Source organism: Balaenoptera musculus, chromosome 13 (genome assembly GCF_009873245.2).
Source record: "Balaenoptera musculus isolate JJ_BM4_2016_0621 chromosome 13, mBalMus1.pri.v3, whole genome shotgun sequence".
NCBI lineage: Eukaryota > Metazoa > Chordata > Mammalia > Artiodactyla > Balaenopteridae > Balaenoptera > Balaenoptera musculus.
Genome location: NC_045797.1, coordinates 74,620,582 through 74,640,481, shown reverse-complemented (window position 1 = coordinate 74,640,481; position 19,900 = coordinate 74,620,582). Strand labels below are relative to the sequence as shown.

Below are 19,900 nucleotides of genomic sequence, written 5' to 3'. Positions count from 1 at the left end.
ACTGGTCTCCCTGTTGCCAGTCATGCCCCCTTTTCACCCATTTCCCGCTCTGGAGTCAGAGTTTTCTAAAGCACCGACCTTATTTTACTTATGCTCCCACTTTAAACCCTTTTGCCTTCAGAAGAGCCCAATCTCCCTAAGACGGCTCACAAGGCTGACCCTTGCCAGCCTCTCACTTCCTCTCTCACCGTGTTCCCTGTGTACTTGACCTCATGGAATTTCTTGTAGTTCCCAAACCGTATCATTTTTCCTTCAGGCCATTGCATGTGCTTTTCTCTTTGCCTGGGAACACTCATTCCTTTCTCTTTTGTCTGCATAACTCTGACACAGCTTCCAGGGATCAGCTCAAGTGTGGCTCTCTTCAGAAGGTTTTCCTTAACTGCCACAGGCTCCGTGATACGTAATTTCATGGTCCTCTCCTGCTTCCTCTAACCGAGCCCTCACTTGATAGTCACTGCTTGCCTCACTATATTTGAATTGACAAATTAATGTGTCCAAAATATGGAAACTAAGGTAAATCAACGTTTGAAGATTTCATTGAAAACGGAGCTCTCAATAGGAGGCTGCATCCCATAATCAGGAGAGTAGGACTTCCATGCTTTATGCACTGAACTAGCCACTGCAAATCAGTATGTCCTTTGGTGGTTTTCCTGGGAAAAATACCCATTTCCCAAAGATGATTTCTCTATAGCTAGTGCTTCTTCATTCTCAAAACAAACAACAAGAAAACACAACCTAACAGCAACTCATTAATCAGTAGGTCTTAAGTCTCATCTTAGTAAAATGTGAAAAGTCAAGGAAACTGTAATTATATACTGAGTCTAAGTCAGGTTAAAAATAGGTAATCCAGTACCTTCTCTCTCTCCAGCACCCCCCAGATCCACTGGGGCCTGAATTATCTCAATCAGCTGTCTAGCCTGGCCAAACCCTGCAGTCATAATTCCTTCTTTCAAACTGGCTGATCAGATCTTACTGAAAGAATTACCTGCCACTGAACAGCCTGACTGGCCTCTTAGGAGAAGGAACGATGAACTCCAGCTGCCCAGCTTTCAGGGCTACTCTCGCCTCCAGGCCTGTCTCATGGAAGAAGTTGGTGTTCATCTGGACCCCACTCCTAGCAAAGTCCGGAATGATGATGCCCATGTTTGTCACAAACTCCACAGACACAGACGGCTTTGTCACCAGTTCTGCCTGTATCTGTAAGTCACAAAACAACCTATTCAGCTTTGTTAAATAACCTCAGTCCCCTGTAGTCAGATCAACCACCCTTCCCACCCCTGGGCAAATATCTCTGGATGGCTCACACCAGAGGAAACATTACTGAGATTCGTTTGTAGAAGGAAAAGCCAAGTTCTCAGTCCTCCAGGGCCAGACCGATACCCAGGACTAGGAAGTGCCCAAGTTAACTTGAAGCATAACAAGATACAAAGACGACAGAAACAGCTGAGTTCTCATGCTACTGCTGTGCCCGAGCAGAGCTAGCGAGGTGGTGCATCCTAGTGGAAGCCTAACGTTTGTCATAAAAGTTAATGAGGTGATTCCAATGGTGATGCACTTCGTCTTGAACTGGAAACACATTTTTTAAATTGCACAAGACACCCACCCTGGAGGAAAAGAACAACCTAAGGAAGGAAAAAGTGGACGGGGTCTTACATTGGCTACTTCCACTTTCACTCCAGCCTTGATTCCAGGAGTGATGACTCCGGAGGAGGACACCTGCAGTTGTAATCCAAGTCCGGTGGGGAGTTCAAAGGCATTGTCCATGAAGATGTAGTGAAGAAACAAGTCACCCTTTGAACCTTTCCTTACGAGCTCTTTAATCTGTAGATCCGACAGGGGAGAGGAAAAGTACGCTTCATCAAAGTGGGCTTTGTGAAATGCGACCTCCCCCCCCATTAGACAATGGTTATTCTTCTTTATCCAGAAAGGAAGGGACCAGCATATTTTAATTAGCTGAATAGTTTAATAAGTAAAGATGAATGATTACTGATTTCAACAAATTGGGATACAAAAAATTGCCCTGTGTAAATATCATGTTGTTTTCAACTGGTGATTTAGAAGGCATTTCAGAATATTTCTAGGCCTCTGAGATTTATGAACTTTAAGTATCACTGCATAGCATGGCTTAATTCTGATTTTTTGGATTCTAAATGTAAATGAGGGTTTACTTGCAGCATGATATATTATGGTAAAACCAATTTTTAAACAGTGATGGGCTGGGACTTCCCTGGTGGTCCAGTGGCTAAGACTCCGTGCTCCCAATGCAGGGGGCCTGGGTTCGATCCCTGGTCAGGGAACTAGATCCACATGCCGCAACTAAGAGTGTGCATGCTGCAACTAAAAGATCCTGCACGCCGCAATGAAGATCCTGCAGGCCGCAACTAAGACCCAGCACAGCCAGATAAATAAATAAATAAATAAATATTTTAAAAAATAATTAAAAAAACAAAACTGATGAGCTGTTTAGATGATGTACATATCAGTATGCATTGTTCTTTGTTCTTTATAACACATCTGTAAAATAACTTGTGATCTCTTTTATTAAATCCACATTATTATTCATTATATCCTATGGAGTATACTTGGATATTTTCTCCCTTTTTAATAAATTAATAATTATAAAAAACTATAGGGACTTCCCTGGTGGTCCAGTGGTAGAGAATCTGCCTTACAATGCAGGGGACGTGGGTTCAATCCCTGGTTAGGGAACTAAGATCCCATATGCTGTGGGGCAACTAAGCCCACGCACCGCAACTACTGAGCTCATGCACCTCAACTAGAGAGCCTGCGTGCCGCAAACTACAGAGCTCATGCACTCTGGGACCCACGTGCCACAACTACAGAGCCCACGTGCTCTGGAGCCTGCACGCCACAACTAGAGAGAAGCCCATGTGCCACAACGAAGAGAGAAGCCCGCGCGCCACAACGAAGAGCCCACATGCCGCAACTAAGACCCAACGCAGTCAAAAATTAAAAAAAAAAAACAACTATAGTTCATATTTAGATAGTGGATTACAGTTTTCTACATATGTTGTTTCATAATCACTGCATCATTTCAATATTAAAAGGAACCTGTAGCATAGGTAGAGGGAGACACACTTAACATTGTTTTCCGGATGAACAAATGAACGCTGTTAAAAGATACATCTAACGTGATGAATAGCTTAATTTCTAAATGTTATCAGTTCCTTAGGATCCAATAATCTTCTTCACTGAAATTCAAGACAAACCGGCCTCTTTGAAGGAAGTACAAGCACTTTCTCTGGTTTGTGTGGCTGGGATCTTAAGGGAGCCTGGGAGATCTAAAAGGAGCCCAGGCTAATCTCGTCACCCTATGACGGGGCCTGGCCCACTTACCATCTGAGGGACCCCCTGCAGGGTACGGACACCGTTCAGCAGCAGCCTCCCCAGGAGCTGGAGGTCCTGGAGCTTGACAAAGCCAAGCTCTTCTCCCAAGATGTGGAGGTAGGCTCTGGCTTCTGGGAAGTCTTTGGATTTCAAATCTTTGATCAGCTTCTCAGCATTGAGCATAATTCCGTTGACCATGTCCTGGGATTTTAACAACAAAATATCTAGTGAGGTGTGAGTGTTGTCAAACAAACACCCGTAGATTCAGATGTGGGACCTACCTGCTGCAGCCGTGGTGGGCCTAAACACAAATGCTCAAGGCGGGGGCACAGGGAAGACACTGAAATCAGGCTCCCACCTTTTATCAAAAGGTAGATAGCTCCTCCAGACTGAGACGAAGAACACTCAGGGACAATGGCGCTTCCACTCTGTTCTTAACTTGAATGATGTAGGCATAGTAAGGGGCACCTCTGCTCTCCAGGACACCAGGATCCCAACAGCTCCCCAAGATTAGAAGACCCTCTGTCTGCCAACCCCTCCCCTGCTTACTCCCTCTCTCCTTTGACAAGGCAAAAACACTAGGGGTTTCTTGGGAAAGCATAGCTGCTATATACCTTGGCCAAAGCTTGAAAAACACCTGGTCTAGGTAAGTTCTTATCTAGGTAAGTTCCTAGAGATAAGAATTCCATAGACTGATGCTTAGGCATTGAGGAAGAAAAGAGTGATTGATTGAAAGGCGCCAAACAGATCAAAGACCCTCAGTCTCAAGCGGAGGTAAGTAATAGAAGACGGAGGTGGGACCATTTGCAAGCATGGAGGAGTAAATTATGGCCCTGCTTCTCAAACTGAAATGTGCACACCAGTTTCTTGGCAGTCTCGTTATAATGCAGGTTCTGATTCAGCAGAGCCCAGTAGGGCCTGAGAACCTGCATTTCTAACAAGCTCTGATGTGATGCCAATGACAACCACACTTTGGGTAGCAAAAAGCTAAAGCATAAGAAGCTCCAGATCATACAATCTATTTTCTACTCCTTAAGTGGAGGCTTATGCTAGCTTCAAAGAGGATTTTGCTCCCATAAGCTAGTGCACTGGTGTGGGTGAGAGCCAAAGAAAGTAGTTATTAATAATGAAAATATGAAATTAAAGAGTATAATACTATCTGCTTCTTGAATAATCAATACAAGAGTCAGGTACTTTGCTTCGCTTTTTACGTACTTCAGTTCATTTAGTCTTTAAATATCCTCGTGAAGGGTATGGATTATTATTAGCAATCTGGGGATGTGGAAACAGACATAACATCAAGCAACTTGCCCAGGTATGCAGAGCTTGAAGAGAGTGAGGTTAGATTTCAAACCCATGCCCCAGAGTTCATACTATTATGAACTCTATGTTAGAGAGCCTCTAATGTTAGAGAGCCTCTAATTATGTTAGAGAGGCCTCTAATGGGTCTGGATGTGGGTAGACTGAATCTCCAGGAGGCCCATACCTACAGAGGATACTGGCTCTTATCCTCACTGGACTGGTTAATAATTGCCATAGTTGTCACTTCAGTTAGATAGTACCTTGGTGACTTCCAGGCTTAGATTAAGAATGTTTTCGCATTGAAACCCAAAGCTTTCCTTGAGAGGATACTTAACAGAAACATACCTGCTCACGTTTATCATCTTTGTTGTAGCCAAAGTGATCCACCAAGACCTTGGAGACACGATCAGGAACTTGACCATCAACCCAATACAAAGCCTTGTTGACACTGTCTGGGAAAAATCCTTGCTTCCCAAAAAGAGCTTCCAATGTTGGCTCAAAGCCTTTTCCTTGCAAACCAATCTGAGAAAGAAAATCAGGCAAGAAAATGCCATCATGTTTCTCTGTTGCCTGTCAGTCAGCCTTCCATTCCCCTCTTTATGCCCAATTCATTAAACGAGTCTTCGGTGACTACTACAGGGCAGGAGCTGAGCTTAGCACTCCACGTGAGTTTTCTTATTTAAATCTCAACAGAATCTTGACAGGCAGAACTTATCACATGCCTGTTTTCTGGAAGAGGCAGCTAAGGTTCAGAGAGCATAAATAGTTAAACCAAAGATTCAGAGTTGGGAGTGGACTTGGGGTTTGAACCAGAGCCGTCTGACTGCGCAGCCCATGCACTTCCTTGGATTTGGGGTCTAAGGGCTTCTCTGAGACATCTGCATTTCCATTCATATAAGGAGTCATGCTTCAGATGGCCCCTAGTGGGGAGGCAGGAAGGTGAGGGAGGAGGGAAAGAAGTGATGGTACCACTGCCTGATGATTCTTGTTCCTCCGTAGCTGGCTCACGGCTCCCTTGACTTGACTTTATGTTTATGATGTAGAACAGAATGGCCTAGAAAACATAAGACTCTGCTTCAATCTCACACATACCTCAAAGAGGTCAGCTGGAGCTAATCCGAAGACTGAGAGGGTCATTTTCAGCATGCTTTCTTTAGGAAGGTAATTACTTGGATCAAATATAAGATTCCCTTCGATTCTGCCTGAGACTGGGTCAAGTGATGGAAGAGAAATAGATTTGGAAAGGTGATAGTTCCGGGAAAACTTTTTGAAGTCCATGACAGTTGGAAGTTGAGATTTTTTCAGAGCTTCTTCCACTAACTTTTTCAACCTAGATGAAGAGGAGGAGGATATTGTGAGCCGACACACATCACGTTACTCTTCCACCCCCAAGTAAATATGGATTTCCAATCGTTACCAAACTATTTGGGTTTCATCTGCCCCAAGAGCTTGGCTCAGATCTGCCACCCTTTCACCCAGATGTTTGTTCCAGAAGAGAGAACAATGTATGAAGGGCAGGCAGCGGCTAAATCAGAATTGAGGTTTGGAATTTCAGCCCCCTGTGGCAGATGGGGACGAATTCACTCACTCCTGGACATACAGCTCTTCTGAGTTTAAGATGTTGGCGATGTGGGAAGCCACAAAGTTCTTCACTTGCTCATTCTGTTCCCGTGGGAGGAGTTGGGTGATTTTGTTAATATCTGACTGGGAAGGGCTGCCCATCAGCATGAGATAGGCAGCCAGTCGCTTATCCCCTGGAGAGGTGTCATCGAGGAAAGTCTGAAGTAGGACCTCCCGGACCTGTAGCCAAAAGAGACTGTTGTCACTGTCAGAACAAAGAACACGCCTGGCAAACGTGCCTCGTCTTACGCGCAAGCTGAATTTCTCTCTAAGAATCCTTCAAATGCTGGTACTGAACCTTCTTGCCTGTGTTCCCCCCAGAGCAACCAGCTCAAGGAAGGGTTCTCAGAAGACACCTATCAAATGCGTGTTGAATTCAACTGCATTAAAATACACAAGTTTTGGACAAGTTACAACTTGTCAGAGATCTGCCACTAACTGAAGATAAAGTTGTTTTAACATAAATTATCTTAATATGAGAATAAAGGTGGGAAGGGACAGTGAGAATTTGGTGCTAATAAGTAAGTCAGGTTGTCTGCAAAGCTCTGGAGTCACTGCCACTTTCTGGGGCCAGTTTGACTATCCTAGTCTAGGGAAACTGGGGAAAAATCAGACATGTTTTCCCAAGATGGGAGCGATGGTCAGTCTGGCGGGAGGACAGCGTATACTGAACATCTCACACTCCGCCTGCTGGAGTAGCAACAAGCGCAAATATTTCTCTCACGTCCACATTACTGCTAGGCAGTCACCAGCTGTGTTGAAAGTTGCAATTAAAAAGCAGTAGAATAAAGTCACTAGAATGAGGAGATTTAGAATCTCATTCCAAATCCTTGTCAGTCTGAATAAACTTTTCACTTTCAGTCCTCTTCTGTGGACTTTACCTCATCTCTAAGCTCCATTTTCCGCAGGGCCTGGATGGCGGCCTTCTGAATCAGCAGTGATGGCTGTCTACTTTTGATGCATTTCAGGACTGAAGATGGGAGTTTTGGGGTTAGTTGCTCCATGGTTCTACCAATATTTCCAATGACCTGCATTGAAAAGAAACAAGAGGGAATCAGGGCACAGAAGAAGTGAGGGGTGTACAGGAAAACTGCACATCATACAAAAAACTGAAAATACCCTCAGAATCAAGTAGGTGTGATCTTCGTTCCCAGTGCAGTCATTGCGAATCTGTTCCGACAGGTAATCAGCAATTTCCAGCAGGTCCTGTGTCCCCGTAGGGTTTGTCTTATGATAGCTACAGAATAAGAGGTAGGATTCAGCGAGCATAGCCAGATTTATCTTAAAATATACACTTATATTCGCTGATTTCTTTTTTCAAATCATTACTCTCAAAATGAGCAGTAGAAAAACAAAAGAGTAAGCATCATAATTTGAAAGTGGAGGGAGGGTACAAACTTAATACAGAGAAGCGGGGTCTTCCTTAGCTCCTACGAGGAGAACCAGTGTAATACTCACTTGTTGATCACGTGACTCAGAGCATAAAACGTGGCCCGGCTCTGCTGCTCCTTTGCCATGTTAAAGACTGCCCGCAGCCTCTCGGCAGAGGGCTTTGGAATCAAGGCCACCAGGTAGGTCACAACATCTATCAGAAGGGGGTTGGCTTTCTCACTTTTCAGCCACTGGAGGATGTGAGTGTAACACTGGGGCTGTCCGCATTGAATCAAGGCTTGTAAAGTGATGGGGCTGAGAAGAAAAGGGCAGAGAAAGTTATAAACATCACCTTCTAGACAGCTAAAATATCCTTGGCTCGTGGTGTTCCCTCTGTCAGGAATGCCCTTATTCCCCGTATTTACAATCCAAATCCAACCATCTTCCAAAATCTCACTCAGATCCCTAGAACCAGAAAGCCTTCCCTATAAGCATTATCCACCGGAGAAGCACCACGGAGCAAAGTCTGAAGAAGGACCCCCTGGACTCAACATCCAGAGAGGTCTGTCATCCTTTGGTCAGAACACAGAACATGCCAGGCAAACACTCGTCCAGTCCTCAGTCCCTTCTCTGATCTTCACAGCACTAACGGTGAGTGCATTGGAGTAAAGAGAAGGCACGGTATTATTTTGTTTGTCTGAGTTCTCTCTCCTCTAGCCTATAGGCTTCCAGAAGGCACAGACTTCTTTTTCTCTCAGACACTCCAGGGTACCCATTACAGAACTAGGAATTAGAAGATACACATCAAAATGTGGGAAATATTTCCCTCCTGTCTTAATACACAAGTATGTATCTACCTTGGATGCAATGTGTGTACATGTGTATTGCCCATGGAACTCTAGACACCTTAGCTGATATTTCTCTATCCAGTAAACATTAACTGACTGACTAATTGATTAACTGGGTTGAAATTTCAATGGTCCCTGAGATTCTCTGTTTGGCCGAGGTCTCAGCCAGCTACCACAGGTGTATAATCTATGAAAGATTGAGCTGCGACTATTCAAGAAATACCTGGACACCTCGATCAGCTTTGGCAAGAGGGATGTGACTGCCTCATTGCTGAGGGCTCGCAGCTCAGTCACCAGTTTATGGAAGAGGTTAGCTCTCTGGGCATTCTGCTCGGAGACATGCAGTTTCTGCAGCTCCTGGAGGGTCTTCACGATGGCCTCGGCCTGCTTTGGAGGTGACGTGGACTTGGTGCTCTCAAAGGCAAGACCCACCGCCTCGGCACCTGGAAGGAGGAATGTGTCAGAGGGATTCTGGCTTACCTCTGCTTCTCACCCTCATCTTTCTACTGGAAACTGGAGGTCAAGGAGGGGTCAGCAAAGGGGAAAAGAAAAGAAAACTATCCGGTACTGTACTTGATGCCCATTACGTATCTATCTGGCTCTGTGCTAGGGGTCTGACTTCAGTGTTTTCATTGACTCATCACACTCTCCCTGAGGGTAGTATTATTCCTCAATTTAAAGATAAGGGGGGACTTCCCTGGTGGCGCAGTGGTTAAGAATCCGCCTGCCAATGCAGGGGACACGGGTTTGAGCCCTGGTCTGGGAAGATTCCACATGCCGCGGAGCAACTAAGCCCGTGCGCCACAACTACTGAGCCTGCGCTCTAGAGCCCGCGAGCCACAACTACTGAGCCCACACGCTGCAACTACTGAAGCCCGCGCGCCTAGAGCCTGTGCTCCACAACAAGAGAAGCCACCTCAATGAGAAGCCCGCGCACCGCAACGAAGACCCAATGCAGCCAAAAATAAATAAATAGAATTAATAAACTTATAAAAAATAAAAAAATAAAGATAAGGGAACTAAGACCCAGAGGCAAGCCACTCACCTTGCCCAAGACCTTTCTGGGTGTGAGAGGCAGAGCTGGAACTGAATCCAGGCTTTTGTGACTCTGGTATCGGATAACCTTTCTGCCTAAAAGACCTGGTGAGGAGGTACTGCTGCTGATGTGGCAACAGCTGAAGCTGACTCACTGCTGCTCACCCACCCTTTCTTCCAGCGGGATCTACTGGCAGTTTGTGGGGGAGGGGAAGACGATTTTGTGTCCCCTCCATCACCCTGCTCTCACCTGTGCCAGGGAGGCAGGTGAATCAGCACGGAAATATGGTGCAGTGGAAGGAGTCCACTTAGAGTAGACCTGGAGGCCTATTTTTCACCACCTCTAATAGTCTGTGACTGTGAACACATCACTAAGCCTCTCTCTGGGTCCCTTTCACCTCTGATGGGTATAAAAGCACACGTTGCTACCACCTGACATCACAGGTTGCTGAGAACAACGAGGTAAGGCACACGACAGCTTCACATACAAGACACATGCAGGGCTGGGGTTGGACCAGAGGTCTCTATAGTTCCTTTCAGCTCTAAAGACTGATCCCTGACCCTGAGGGTCTCTCTCACTTGCCCCACCTTGTCCAGGCCCCAGGCCTTATCATGGGGTGTATGAGGCTGTCAGATCTACCAAAGGTTGACTTAGGAAACCAGTTTCCTACTTACAAAAACCCAGGTAGCTTTGGGGAACTCTTCCCTTTCCTTTATCCCATTGCCACCTGACATTCTGAAGTGAATGTGCTTTCTCAGTAGAATGGCCCACAGCCAGAACACTAGAGCCCATGACCTCATCACCAGCAGACATTTCATCGGGCCCAGCAAGGAGCTAAGCCATGGCTGGTACATCGTGGGCAGATTTCCCAGCCCTGGCAACCACGTGCACATAAGGTCTTACCTTCATCAAAGAAGCGGCTGTTGATCTTAGGTGTGTCTTCAAGTTTCAAAGTCTGTGTAACCTGTGCCATCATCCCATACTTATTCCTGGTAACAAAGGAGGCACATCATGTCATCGATGGCCAGCTCCCCAGACCATTCTGTTCTTTTCACGTTAAATGTTTCCCCCACCTCTGCTTCTACCCAAATTCTGCTCACCTTTCAACCCATAGTTATAGCCAACTGTCCTTCACGGGTGTAGAGAACAAACAGATAGATACCAAGGGGGGAGGGGGGGTGGGATGAACTGGGGCATTGGGATTGACATATATACACTACTATGTATAAAATAGATAACTAATGAGAACCTACTGTATAGCACAGGGAACTCTACTCAGTGCCCTGTGGTGACCTAAATGGAAAGGAAATCCAAAAAAGAGGGGATATATGTATATGCATAGCTGATTCACTTTTCTGTACAGCAGAAACTAACGCAACATTGTAAAGCAACTATAATCCAATTAAAAAAAAAAGCGAACTGTCCTTGATCCCCCTGGTGAACAGTACCACCTCCTTCTGGTCACGTTGGCTGTCCTTCCACCAGAAGGACATATGTACCTTACACCCTCCACCATTCTGGAGGGCCCAGAGGGAATGGACTAACATTGTGCTTTGAAAGTCCTTTGCACCTCCCACAGCACAGTGCCAAGACTATAGCAATTACTCAATATACATTAGTTGACTGACCAGTTTTCAGAATGGATTTGGATACACAAATCTCTATGCCAATTCCCAAATCTTCTGCAAAGCCTTTATAACCAGGGCAGGCTGTAATGATCCCCAGTTTTTCCTGATCTATAGCCCTTAAAGTCTGGGTCTCAGATATCTTTTGTTGGTTCCAAATTGTTTTGCATGCCTAAGACTTTCCTACCAAATTGCCTGTTAGCTTGAGACAGGAGGACAGGGATGGGCTCTGCTTTGTACCTCTTCACAACCCCCTCCCAGGCACAGCCTAGCCTGCAAGAGGGCACCTGAGAAGCATTCAGCTCCTACTGGCCCCATAAATAATGAATCAAGGCTGCAGAGGGTGACCTACTTATAGGAGAAAGGCAGGAACAGGTGTTGCTCCTTGCAGATGGCTTCTGACACGTGCTTCCTCTTAGGGTCCAGGGTGTACTGGCAGGACTGGCTGCTGCCAATCAGCGTTGACAAGGGGCGGGTCTGTGAATGAGATCAGGGGAGAAGCATTTTCATCAGTCCCTGGGGCTTGAACCGGAGTCTTCGGCCATAGGTATTTACCTTCAGGGAAGAAGGTGGGGGGAATGGGGGTTCTGTACCACTAGATACATTCAGTTAGAGAAGAGAGCTTGGTACTTGACATTTTGACAAGGGGATGCAACAACTCGGCAGACCCAAAGCTGAGTCAAGCTATAGACTCTTCTTATTCTACCCCAGTGGACCTATGATGCTGCACAAAGTATATATAACCTGGTACCCTACACACGCCTGTCTGTCCCACCAAACATAAACACTTCACAGCTGCTACTGCTTCTTATGTTTTCTTTGCCTACAAGTTTTCCTCCGAGATCCCGTATAGCTCTAACATTCCATCATTTTAATAATAAAGAGGCTGCTGCCGTGTGAATAGCAATGCTGATGTGAAACTTACCATGCCTTTGATCAAAGCCAGGGGGCTAACTCCCGTGCTAATGGGCTGGAAGCGATCACAGCTCTCCAGGTTTCTTTCAATGGATATTTCTGTTGCCACATTTCCCTTCCTTGTTTTAACGGTAACGTCACTGGAGCAGTTTCCATACACGGTGTCCTATGGGAGCAAAAGATACAAATGGTGTATTCAACATGGGGAAACATGTTTAGGTTCTTGGGGTGGGGCTGGGAAAGGAGCCAGGGAGAAAAGGCGGATGCAACGTGGCTTTGGGAGAAAGCTTCATCCTCTTTGACAGAGCGTGGGCATTGCTGGTTCCAAGGGCGGCCAGAGCTGGAGTGAGAAAACCACTTACGGGTGATCCTGGTTCTGAGGCATACCTGCTGGCCCTCCTAGGACCTAGCCAATGCTGGTTTTATATTCTGTGCTCGCAGAGCATTTTCTCAACTGTTCATTTATGGCTCATATTCCAATCTGCCTTGTGTTCTATGTGTCTTGGTTCTCACCCCAGGTCCTGGGAACTCCCTGAGAAGAGGCCTCTGCAGGATGCAGCAGTGAGTTCTCCGCGAGTAGCGCAGTATGGAACTCATAACATAGTAAGGGCTCAAAAGTGTTCGTGGGACTGAAGTAAATTGAATTCTCTCTCCGATCAAAACCTGAAATTCTTAAAAGAGGCTGGCAAGTAGATTCAATTATTTTCTGTGTTTAAAACAACACAGAGGCTATACCTTGTGGAAACAGAACAAAATCAAACAAAGGAGTAGGGTGGTTGGGACTCCCCAGAAACTGCTATAAAATTAGACCCAACCTGCTCAGGCTGCGTGGGCTGAGCCCTCAATGAGCCCAGAGGCTGGGGCGAGCCCTGGGCACTGTGCTTCACACCAGTATCGGGCCTCCCGTGTAACTAGCCGTGCAGCTGAGTCAACGATCCACCTGATGTATAAGTGGGACCGGGCTCCAATATGTGAAGATGCGTTCAAAGGGCCACTGTTATCAGCTTTCTAAATTCTCACCAGAAATAACACTTGTTTAGCCTCTTCTGTCTCCAGGGGAAGCAGGAGGGCAGAAATGATGCCCCTCTTGATGTTCAGGATGTGTTTAGGCTCTTCTTTCTCTGGGTAAAGTAAAACTTGCTTCCCTTCAGGAACAGCCAGCCTGAGATCGTACCTGTCCCAGAGAGAGTGTGGTCACTGAGTGTCCTTTCTCCACCATGAGCCTGATGGACATAAGCTGGGTGGCTTTGTAGCCTCCTTTTTACTTATTTTCCTTTTACATTTTTTCTTCATACATAGCAACACACATCTATATATATTTTTTCAAGAGCGTACAAATATGTGTATGCTTTTGGTATTCTTTCATTTCTTTTCCTTTTTTGCTTGGCTCACTCATCCTCTCTCTCTTTTCTACCCACATCGGGTCTCTGCAGCCACACTCCCCCACAGAACAACCTACTGGGCATCCCATTTGTATCTCCACACTCAGACAACCCGGTATAGAAGCATGGGAGTGAAAACACCTGCAGAGAAAGAGTTTGTTGTTCCTTGTTTTATCCAAATGGGATGGTATTATGCATACTCGTCTTTCTCTTGCTTTTCTCATTTAATTTATACTCCATGAAAATCCTTCTGAGTCATTTGGTAGCGCTCTAACAGATTCTTTTTAGAAAGTTGTGTAACATTCCATTCTATGGTTATATATACTTTATTCATAGTCCCCTGTTTGATGGCATTCACTTTCTCTTCCTGGATTTTTTAGGGTTTTTTTTTGCCACACGAACCACACTGAAATAAACATTTTTATGCATCTATTGTCACACATTACTACTTTTCTTTTCATAGGCTAGAGTCCCAGCATTTGAAATTGCTGTGTCAAATGCTACAAGTATTTTTAATTATAGTAGATATTGACTAATGGCACTCATTCTCACCAGCAGTGCACGAGGGTACACTTTTCCTCATACGCTTGTTAGCAACAAGTGCTATAGCTGTTTTCAATTTCTGTAGTCTTATGGGTATAAGGTGATAAATATCTCGTTGTTACATTAATTGCATTTCCTGACCCCTGGTGAATTGGAGCTCCTTTCCATACATTTGTTGGACATTCATTCACTCTTTTATATGATCTCAGGCTATGTCTAAAGCCTGGGTCAACTCGGATCTAAGGGACCTTTCTTTGGGGACTTCCTTAGGGGGTTTCACACGGCCTGGCAGCACCTGCTCTAGTTAAGTCAGAATAAAGAAAAGGAGACCAGGCATGTTTCCCACAGCTGTCCATCCTCTCAGAAAATTCCAGACACTGATGCAGGCTCACAGGAAAGCCTTGAGGTGGCCAAAAGCAGGAGTCCTTTTTTGCAGGAGGGTAAGAACCAAAAAGGAACTATGACTCCCTTCTGTCACTGCACCCCACTCCCTCAGATGCATCTAAGTCTTGGATAAAATAAGATGTATTGGTAAGAGACAGAAGCATCAAGGCCTATTCTGGCTTCCGAGTCTAATGTTTAACAAACTGAAAGAAGGGCACGGGGGGAGTTTCCGATGTTACCAAATCAACAAATCCATGACTGTCTATATTTGCACACACTCAGGACACTACAGACTGTGATCTGGAGATGAGGCAGGGATAATGTTCAAAAAAATCTAACAACCAGTACAACGTGAGCACTGATCAGTCAGAAGTGATGCCGGTCATAAACGACAGGAATGGCCCGGTCAGTGCACACTGGCAAAATGCCAGCCCTGGAGGGAGACCAGCTCAGGCCTCAGCTCTCCCTGGACCCCTTGAAGCTGTTGTCCTCTGCTGAGCAGGCCCTGCACTGCCATATTTGGCCACAGCAAGTCCTGCCGGGACCCTGTCTGAAGACTACGAGGCCGTAGTCTTGTTTCATTCTTTAAACGTGAATTCTCTTGTTTAAACAAACCATCTCAGCTTTACTGTCTCAAGGAGTTTTAAAGCGTGAGATCTTTTAGGACCACATTTAAATGATAATTAGGGGAACTTCAGTAGGGGAGGGTAAATACTGCTTCCCTCTTTTTGATTGTTGGGAAAACTCAGCAATTCCCTGATCCATGGTGAATAGAGAATACCAATACTTACACTCACATACATGCCCAACATAAACACACACATTCATGCCTCAGTCGACACACACACACACGCTCATGCACAACACGTGCAGTGGCACTCAGAGCTCAGAAATTTAAACGCACAGGCCCACGTCTTACTTGGACATGGCGGCAGCAAACTCCTCAGAGTTCTTGGCCTTCTTCAGCAAGGCCTTGCCCTCAGGGTTGAAGCCATACACCTCTTTCAGGGTGCAGTGGCTCGTCTTCAGGATGAAGTTGCAGAGTTGGGGGACCTCCAGCTCAACCTGACAACAGAGGGTAACAGCACATTAAGACTCTCCATCAAGAACACAAGATCCCCCCTCAGCCCAGGGCTTTCCGGCCTTTTCCATGTCCTAGGGTACCATGCTTCTGAAGTTTTCCCCCATGCATGCAAAGGATGATATCTTCTTATTGGTTCTAAATGTACTCCCTTTAAAGACGTACAACTGGCTAGAAGAAATGCAGCCTAGGAGTGAGGGTTTGGAAGAAAACCAGGAGGCAGGAGGAGAGCTATCATTGCTTTCAACAGCAAATGTTTCCTTAATGTAAATAGAAAAACCAAAAATTCAAGACCATTGTACCTATCAGGGCCTATTCAGAGCTTTGCATGCAGCTGGAGTTTAAACAGATCCCTAGTTGTTATCCAGCACTGCTTGAAGAACTTTCTGCAGTGCTGGAAATGTTCTATATTCTCACTATCCAATATGGGAGCCGCTAGGTGTGGGTGCCTATTGGGCATTTGAAATGTGGCTAGTGTGACTAAGAATCTGAATTTTTACTTTCATTCAATTTAAATAGCCACACGTGGCTAATGGCTACCTTATCTGACAGCACAGACGCTGGGACCCTAGAAAGAAGAGGGTGGCCCAGCCTGACTTCTCTTTCCCACACAAACCCCAATAGTGGCCCTTAGATCTGTTCCACAGGAACATGGATAGGAGTACAGTCAGTCTCAACAATAAGTTTTATTTGAGAACAAATTGCACATAAAAATTTTTCTTTTTTCCGTTTTGTCTTTAGTAGCAGATACTATTTGACTTAGATGATAAAAACGGCACTCCAGAATGCTTTCCTGGGATGCTCACCTCCCTTGGCCCACCCGCTGGACATCTCTCAACATATTAAATCTTCTGGTCTGCAATCCTGATATTCTAGATCACGTATTCTAATTACATCTTGGAAGCTAATGGGAAAATAAACCTGGTGGGTAAAATTTGTTTTCTGTGGCAGACAACTTCTCAGCAAAGTGGCTGACTTTCAAACTGAGGGCCAGTCCAGCACTTGGAGATTACGACAGTCCTGGCACAAGCCGGGTTTGCTCAGCCCTGGGCTCCAGGGTCCTCCAGTGGCCCTCTGTCTCCCCTCATACCTTGCAGTTGATCTTGGTGGAGCTTCTTGAATCAGCAGTCCCGGGGACTCCACTGGAACTCTCAGCCTCATAGTTGTATACATATTTCCTGAGGTGCTTGAATCGCGTTGCATCTTCTGCAATGAGGAGAAATAAGTCAGCTACATAGCAGAAATAACTTGCCCGAGGACAGTCAATCCTGGGCAGAGAGGGATAGTGGCAAAGATAATAAAAAATGGTAATTAAACTCAAATTATTTTTAATTGATTTTGCCTTATACTTAATTTTCCTTTATAGATTTAGCTTCTGCATTATGATTTTGCTGAGGCTAATATTTAAATTAGTTGGTAATCTTTGAATATATAATCTGAGGCACAAGGCAGGGCGTGTCAAGTAATGAGGCTCAGAAAGTCTATAGGAAAGACTCCCTGGAAAATTAAGAGTTGATAGCGTAAAAGCAAATATCTCTCATTGCCTTTTCAGCTTGAAAATACCGTAATTCTGTGGCTCTTTTTTGATTCTACCAAACATCTGAGGCTAAGTTCATTAAGCGTTAAGGGTATCCAGCTGATTTAAGAAACCCCCAAGAAGGAATTTCCGGAGGTTTCCACAGTGCGTGAGAGGCATTTTCTGAACAATTTAAGAAAAAGAACATTTGGGTCATGAGCCCAGATGCAGTGATGCCAGACGCCCACGAGATGGCAGTGCTGCTCCATCAGAGGGCAGCCTCCGGCTCTTGGGAGAACACAGGGTACCACTGCAAGGCCAGCTCCTTTGACCCCTAGGGGTCAGGTAAATACAAAGGGGTGGGCATCTGGATTTCTGCACAAAGGTTAAAGTCAGCATTTCCTCACCTTCCTGCGCTTCAAATTAATGATTAGCCCCTGACAAACAGGACGGATGTCTCTTTAAAGTGTCTATGGACCAACAGTTGACGGTCCCTTCCCCAGGCTGAACTTTTAGGACAGATGGGAAGGGTGGGTAGAAGAGAGCTGAGACCCCTTGGAGGGGGTCAGAGGCTCAAGGAACTGGCTTCTTGGGCCCAGAGCAGGGTACACCAATCACAGCATCACAGCATTTAAGTGGCCTGAGGTGCAGGGGGAGGGGTGGGGGGTGCCCTTCCTTGCCCCAGCGGGAAATGCCTTACTTGGACAGCTCGGGCTGACATTTTCCGCCACGGTGTCTCCTGTAAGAAAGGGAGAACGACAACTGTGGGTTTTCCCGTTCTTCCAGATGGGTCCCAGCGTCTGACAGGGACGACAAGTGCAGAGGACTTTTAGCGTCTTGGAGGGAAGCAGGTTTTGAAGAACCCAATCCCCAGCCCCTCCCGTTACCTGAGTCTGGAGGAGCCACCCAGCTGGTCCTGTGCCCCTGTCCCCCGACCCTGTGGCCGTCCTCCCTCTGACCCAGGCCCGAGCTGCCCCAGCCCCCGCTCGTGCCCTGGCTCCCGCCCCCCAGCCCCGGCCTGGCGCCCCAGCGGCCGGGGGGCCTCACTCACTGGCCCGGGCGCTGGCGGCAAGCAGCAGCAGCGGCAGCAGCAGCGGCAGCAGCGCCGGCCTCGGGGGGCCCATGGCCGACCTGAGCGGCGGCTCCCTCCCGCCCGCTGGCTGGGCCTGGCCTCCGCGCTGCTCGCTGGCTCCTCAGGGACCGGCGCCCACAGGCAGCAGCTCCGCACCCGCACCCGCTCCGCACTCGCACCCGCGGGAGGAATGCGGGGCCGGCGCCCGGGCCTGATTTATACGAGGCCGCCCGCCCAGGGCTGCAGCTGAAAGAGCGCCGGGCGAATTGCAAAAGGTCCAAAGGGCAGCGTCCGGGGCCTGTTTGCTTTTCCGCACCAGGCCCGGCTCTGAGGACCGAGGAGGGGCGGCGAGGGGGCTCAGCCTGGACTCAGCCAGGGCCACTGGGGCCTTGCCTCTCGCCTGTCCTTTCCGCGGGGTCTCAGGGCCCCGGGCCAGTGGGCTCAGCACCCGAGGCGCCTGCCCTGCGCTAGGGGTGCCTCCGGGAGATGACCAAGCACGGGAACCAAACTCGCCCCTGCTCCCTGCGCTTTGTAACCACTGGGGAGCCAGTCCTTCACAGCGTCTTGGTGGAGACATCTTCCCACCCCTTCCTTCCGCCTTTAGTGGACTCTGAGTTTGCATGGGGGCCTGTAACCCGGATCAGCACCTGTGGCTCTGGGTCACCTGCCCTGGATTCAGCCCATCTGGAGGGAGCAGACAGCAAGGGGAAGGAGGGAGGTCTGGTGAGGGACTGACCCCCACTCGACCTGAGGGACCACATCTCAGTCAAAGTAGAAATCCAGGAGCCTAAATCTTCTAGAAACCCCAGTAAGGTGGGGCCTTTGGAAGAGACCAGCCTCCGCCGTCTTTCCCCCAGCGGCCCAATTTCTTCTTCAGAAATTGAGGAGAGGAGGCTTTTCCCTACGTGAACTGCTTCTGGGTTTCCTCACAGATGGGGGAGGGCAGCAAGGAGAAGTAGAGTAGTGGGGGGATGCATAATGTTCCTCCTAAACATCCCGGAAACGTCTCCATGAATCCTTCCCTTCTTTTCTAGGTACTGTCCATTTCCCACAGGAAACTTGTGCCAAGGCAACACTGACTTACTGACCCAGAAGCGATTATAAAGGGTGAATGATGGGATGGTGCTGTGATGGGATGGACGGATGTCTGGGACTGGCCATGTCCACAAGGCACCTCCAATCTGGTTGGGTAGACGAAGTGTGTAGACAGGAAACTGCTGGTGAGCAATGAAGGCAGGCTGAAAGCAATGCTAAACTGTGTGGGGTATAATTGCTGGAGGAGAGCAAAGGGAGGAGTGGGAGGGGGGGACCCTGGAGCAATGAAGAGGGGCTATGGACTGATGGGGACACGAAGCACCGGAGGCAGAAGTCAGTATTTGTTGTTATAATTTGTTACTTATGAGATGTATCCAGATGTAACAAACTTGTGAAGCCATTTAAATCTTCTGGTGCCGAGACTGATGGTCAGAAGGGTCACGTTCTGAGACAGTAACAGTGTATAAGAACCCCCCATTACCTTAGCAGAGACTTGCAGGAGGATGTTTGCCTTGTTCCTGGCACCTGGGTCGCCACACTTCTCCTTAATTCATGTATTTTCCTTAGCCAGGAACTCCCTGTGGGCAGCTAAACTCCCTTCAGTGATCAGCTGCTTTGCATCCAAGGTATATTAATATTGTTAAAAGTGGATATTACAGAGGTTTCAACCCAAGGCTGCTCATACCTACACCACTGAATTCAAAAAGGTCTGGAAAAAGTAACTGCCCCCAAACCCCATTTCTCTGAATACTTTATTTGAACTATTTTACGTGGACTGTCTTTCCACGGGAGGAGCTGCTGCTAGTACATCAGGAAATGGTC

At 47.0% G+C, this 19,900-nt stretch overlaps 1 protein-coding gene across 1 annotated transcript in view; it reads right to left on the bottom strand.

Moving 5' to 3' along the window:
* The window catches only part of APOB (apolipoprotein B), a 39,338-nt gene extending 21,243 nt beyond the window's left edge, over positions 1 to 18,095 (bottom strand). The window contains exons 1-18 of the mRNA XM_036872347.1: positions 18,023 to 18,095; positions 17,672 to 17,710; positions 16,546 to 16,661; positions 15,294 to 15,439; positions 13,086 to 13,239; positions 12,076 to 12,231; positions 11,503 to 11,627; positions 10,429 to 10,514; positions 8,713 to 8,932; positions 7,729 to 7,956; positions 7,390 to 7,507; positions 7,152 to 7,298; positions 6,239 to 6,450; positions 5,743 to 5,980; positions 4,996 to 5,172; positions 3,358 to 3,549; positions 1,654 to 1,821; positions 986 to 1,197 (exon numbers count right to left, since the gene is read on the bottom strand). Coding sequence (XP_036728242.1) covers positions 986 to 1,197; positions 1,654 to 1,821; positions 3,358 to 3,549; positions 4,996 to 5,172; positions 5,743 to 5,980; positions 6,239 to 6,450; positions 7,152 to 7,298; positions 7,390 to 7,507; positions 7,729 to 7,956; positions 8,713 to 8,932; positions 10,429 to 10,514; positions 11,503 to 11,627; positions 12,076 to 12,231; positions 13,086 to 13,239; positions 15,294 to 15,439; positions 16,546 to 16,661; positions 17,672 to 17,710; positions 18,023 to 18,095 — 2,807 coding nt within the window. The remainder of the gene's footprint in view (positions 1 to 985; positions 1,198 to 1,653; positions 1,822 to 3,357; positions 3,550 to 4,995; positions 5,173 to 5,742; positions 5,981 to 6,238; positions 6,451 to 7,151; positions 7,299 to 7,389; positions 7,508 to 7,728; positions 7,957 to 8,712; positions 8,933 to 10,428; positions 10,515 to 11,502; positions 11,628 to 12,075; positions 12,232 to 13,085; positions 13,240 to 15,293; positions 15,440 to 16,545; positions 16,662 to 17,671; positions 17,711 to 18,022) is intronic.
* Between the last annotated feature and the right edge of the window lie 1,805 nt (positions 18,096 to 19,900).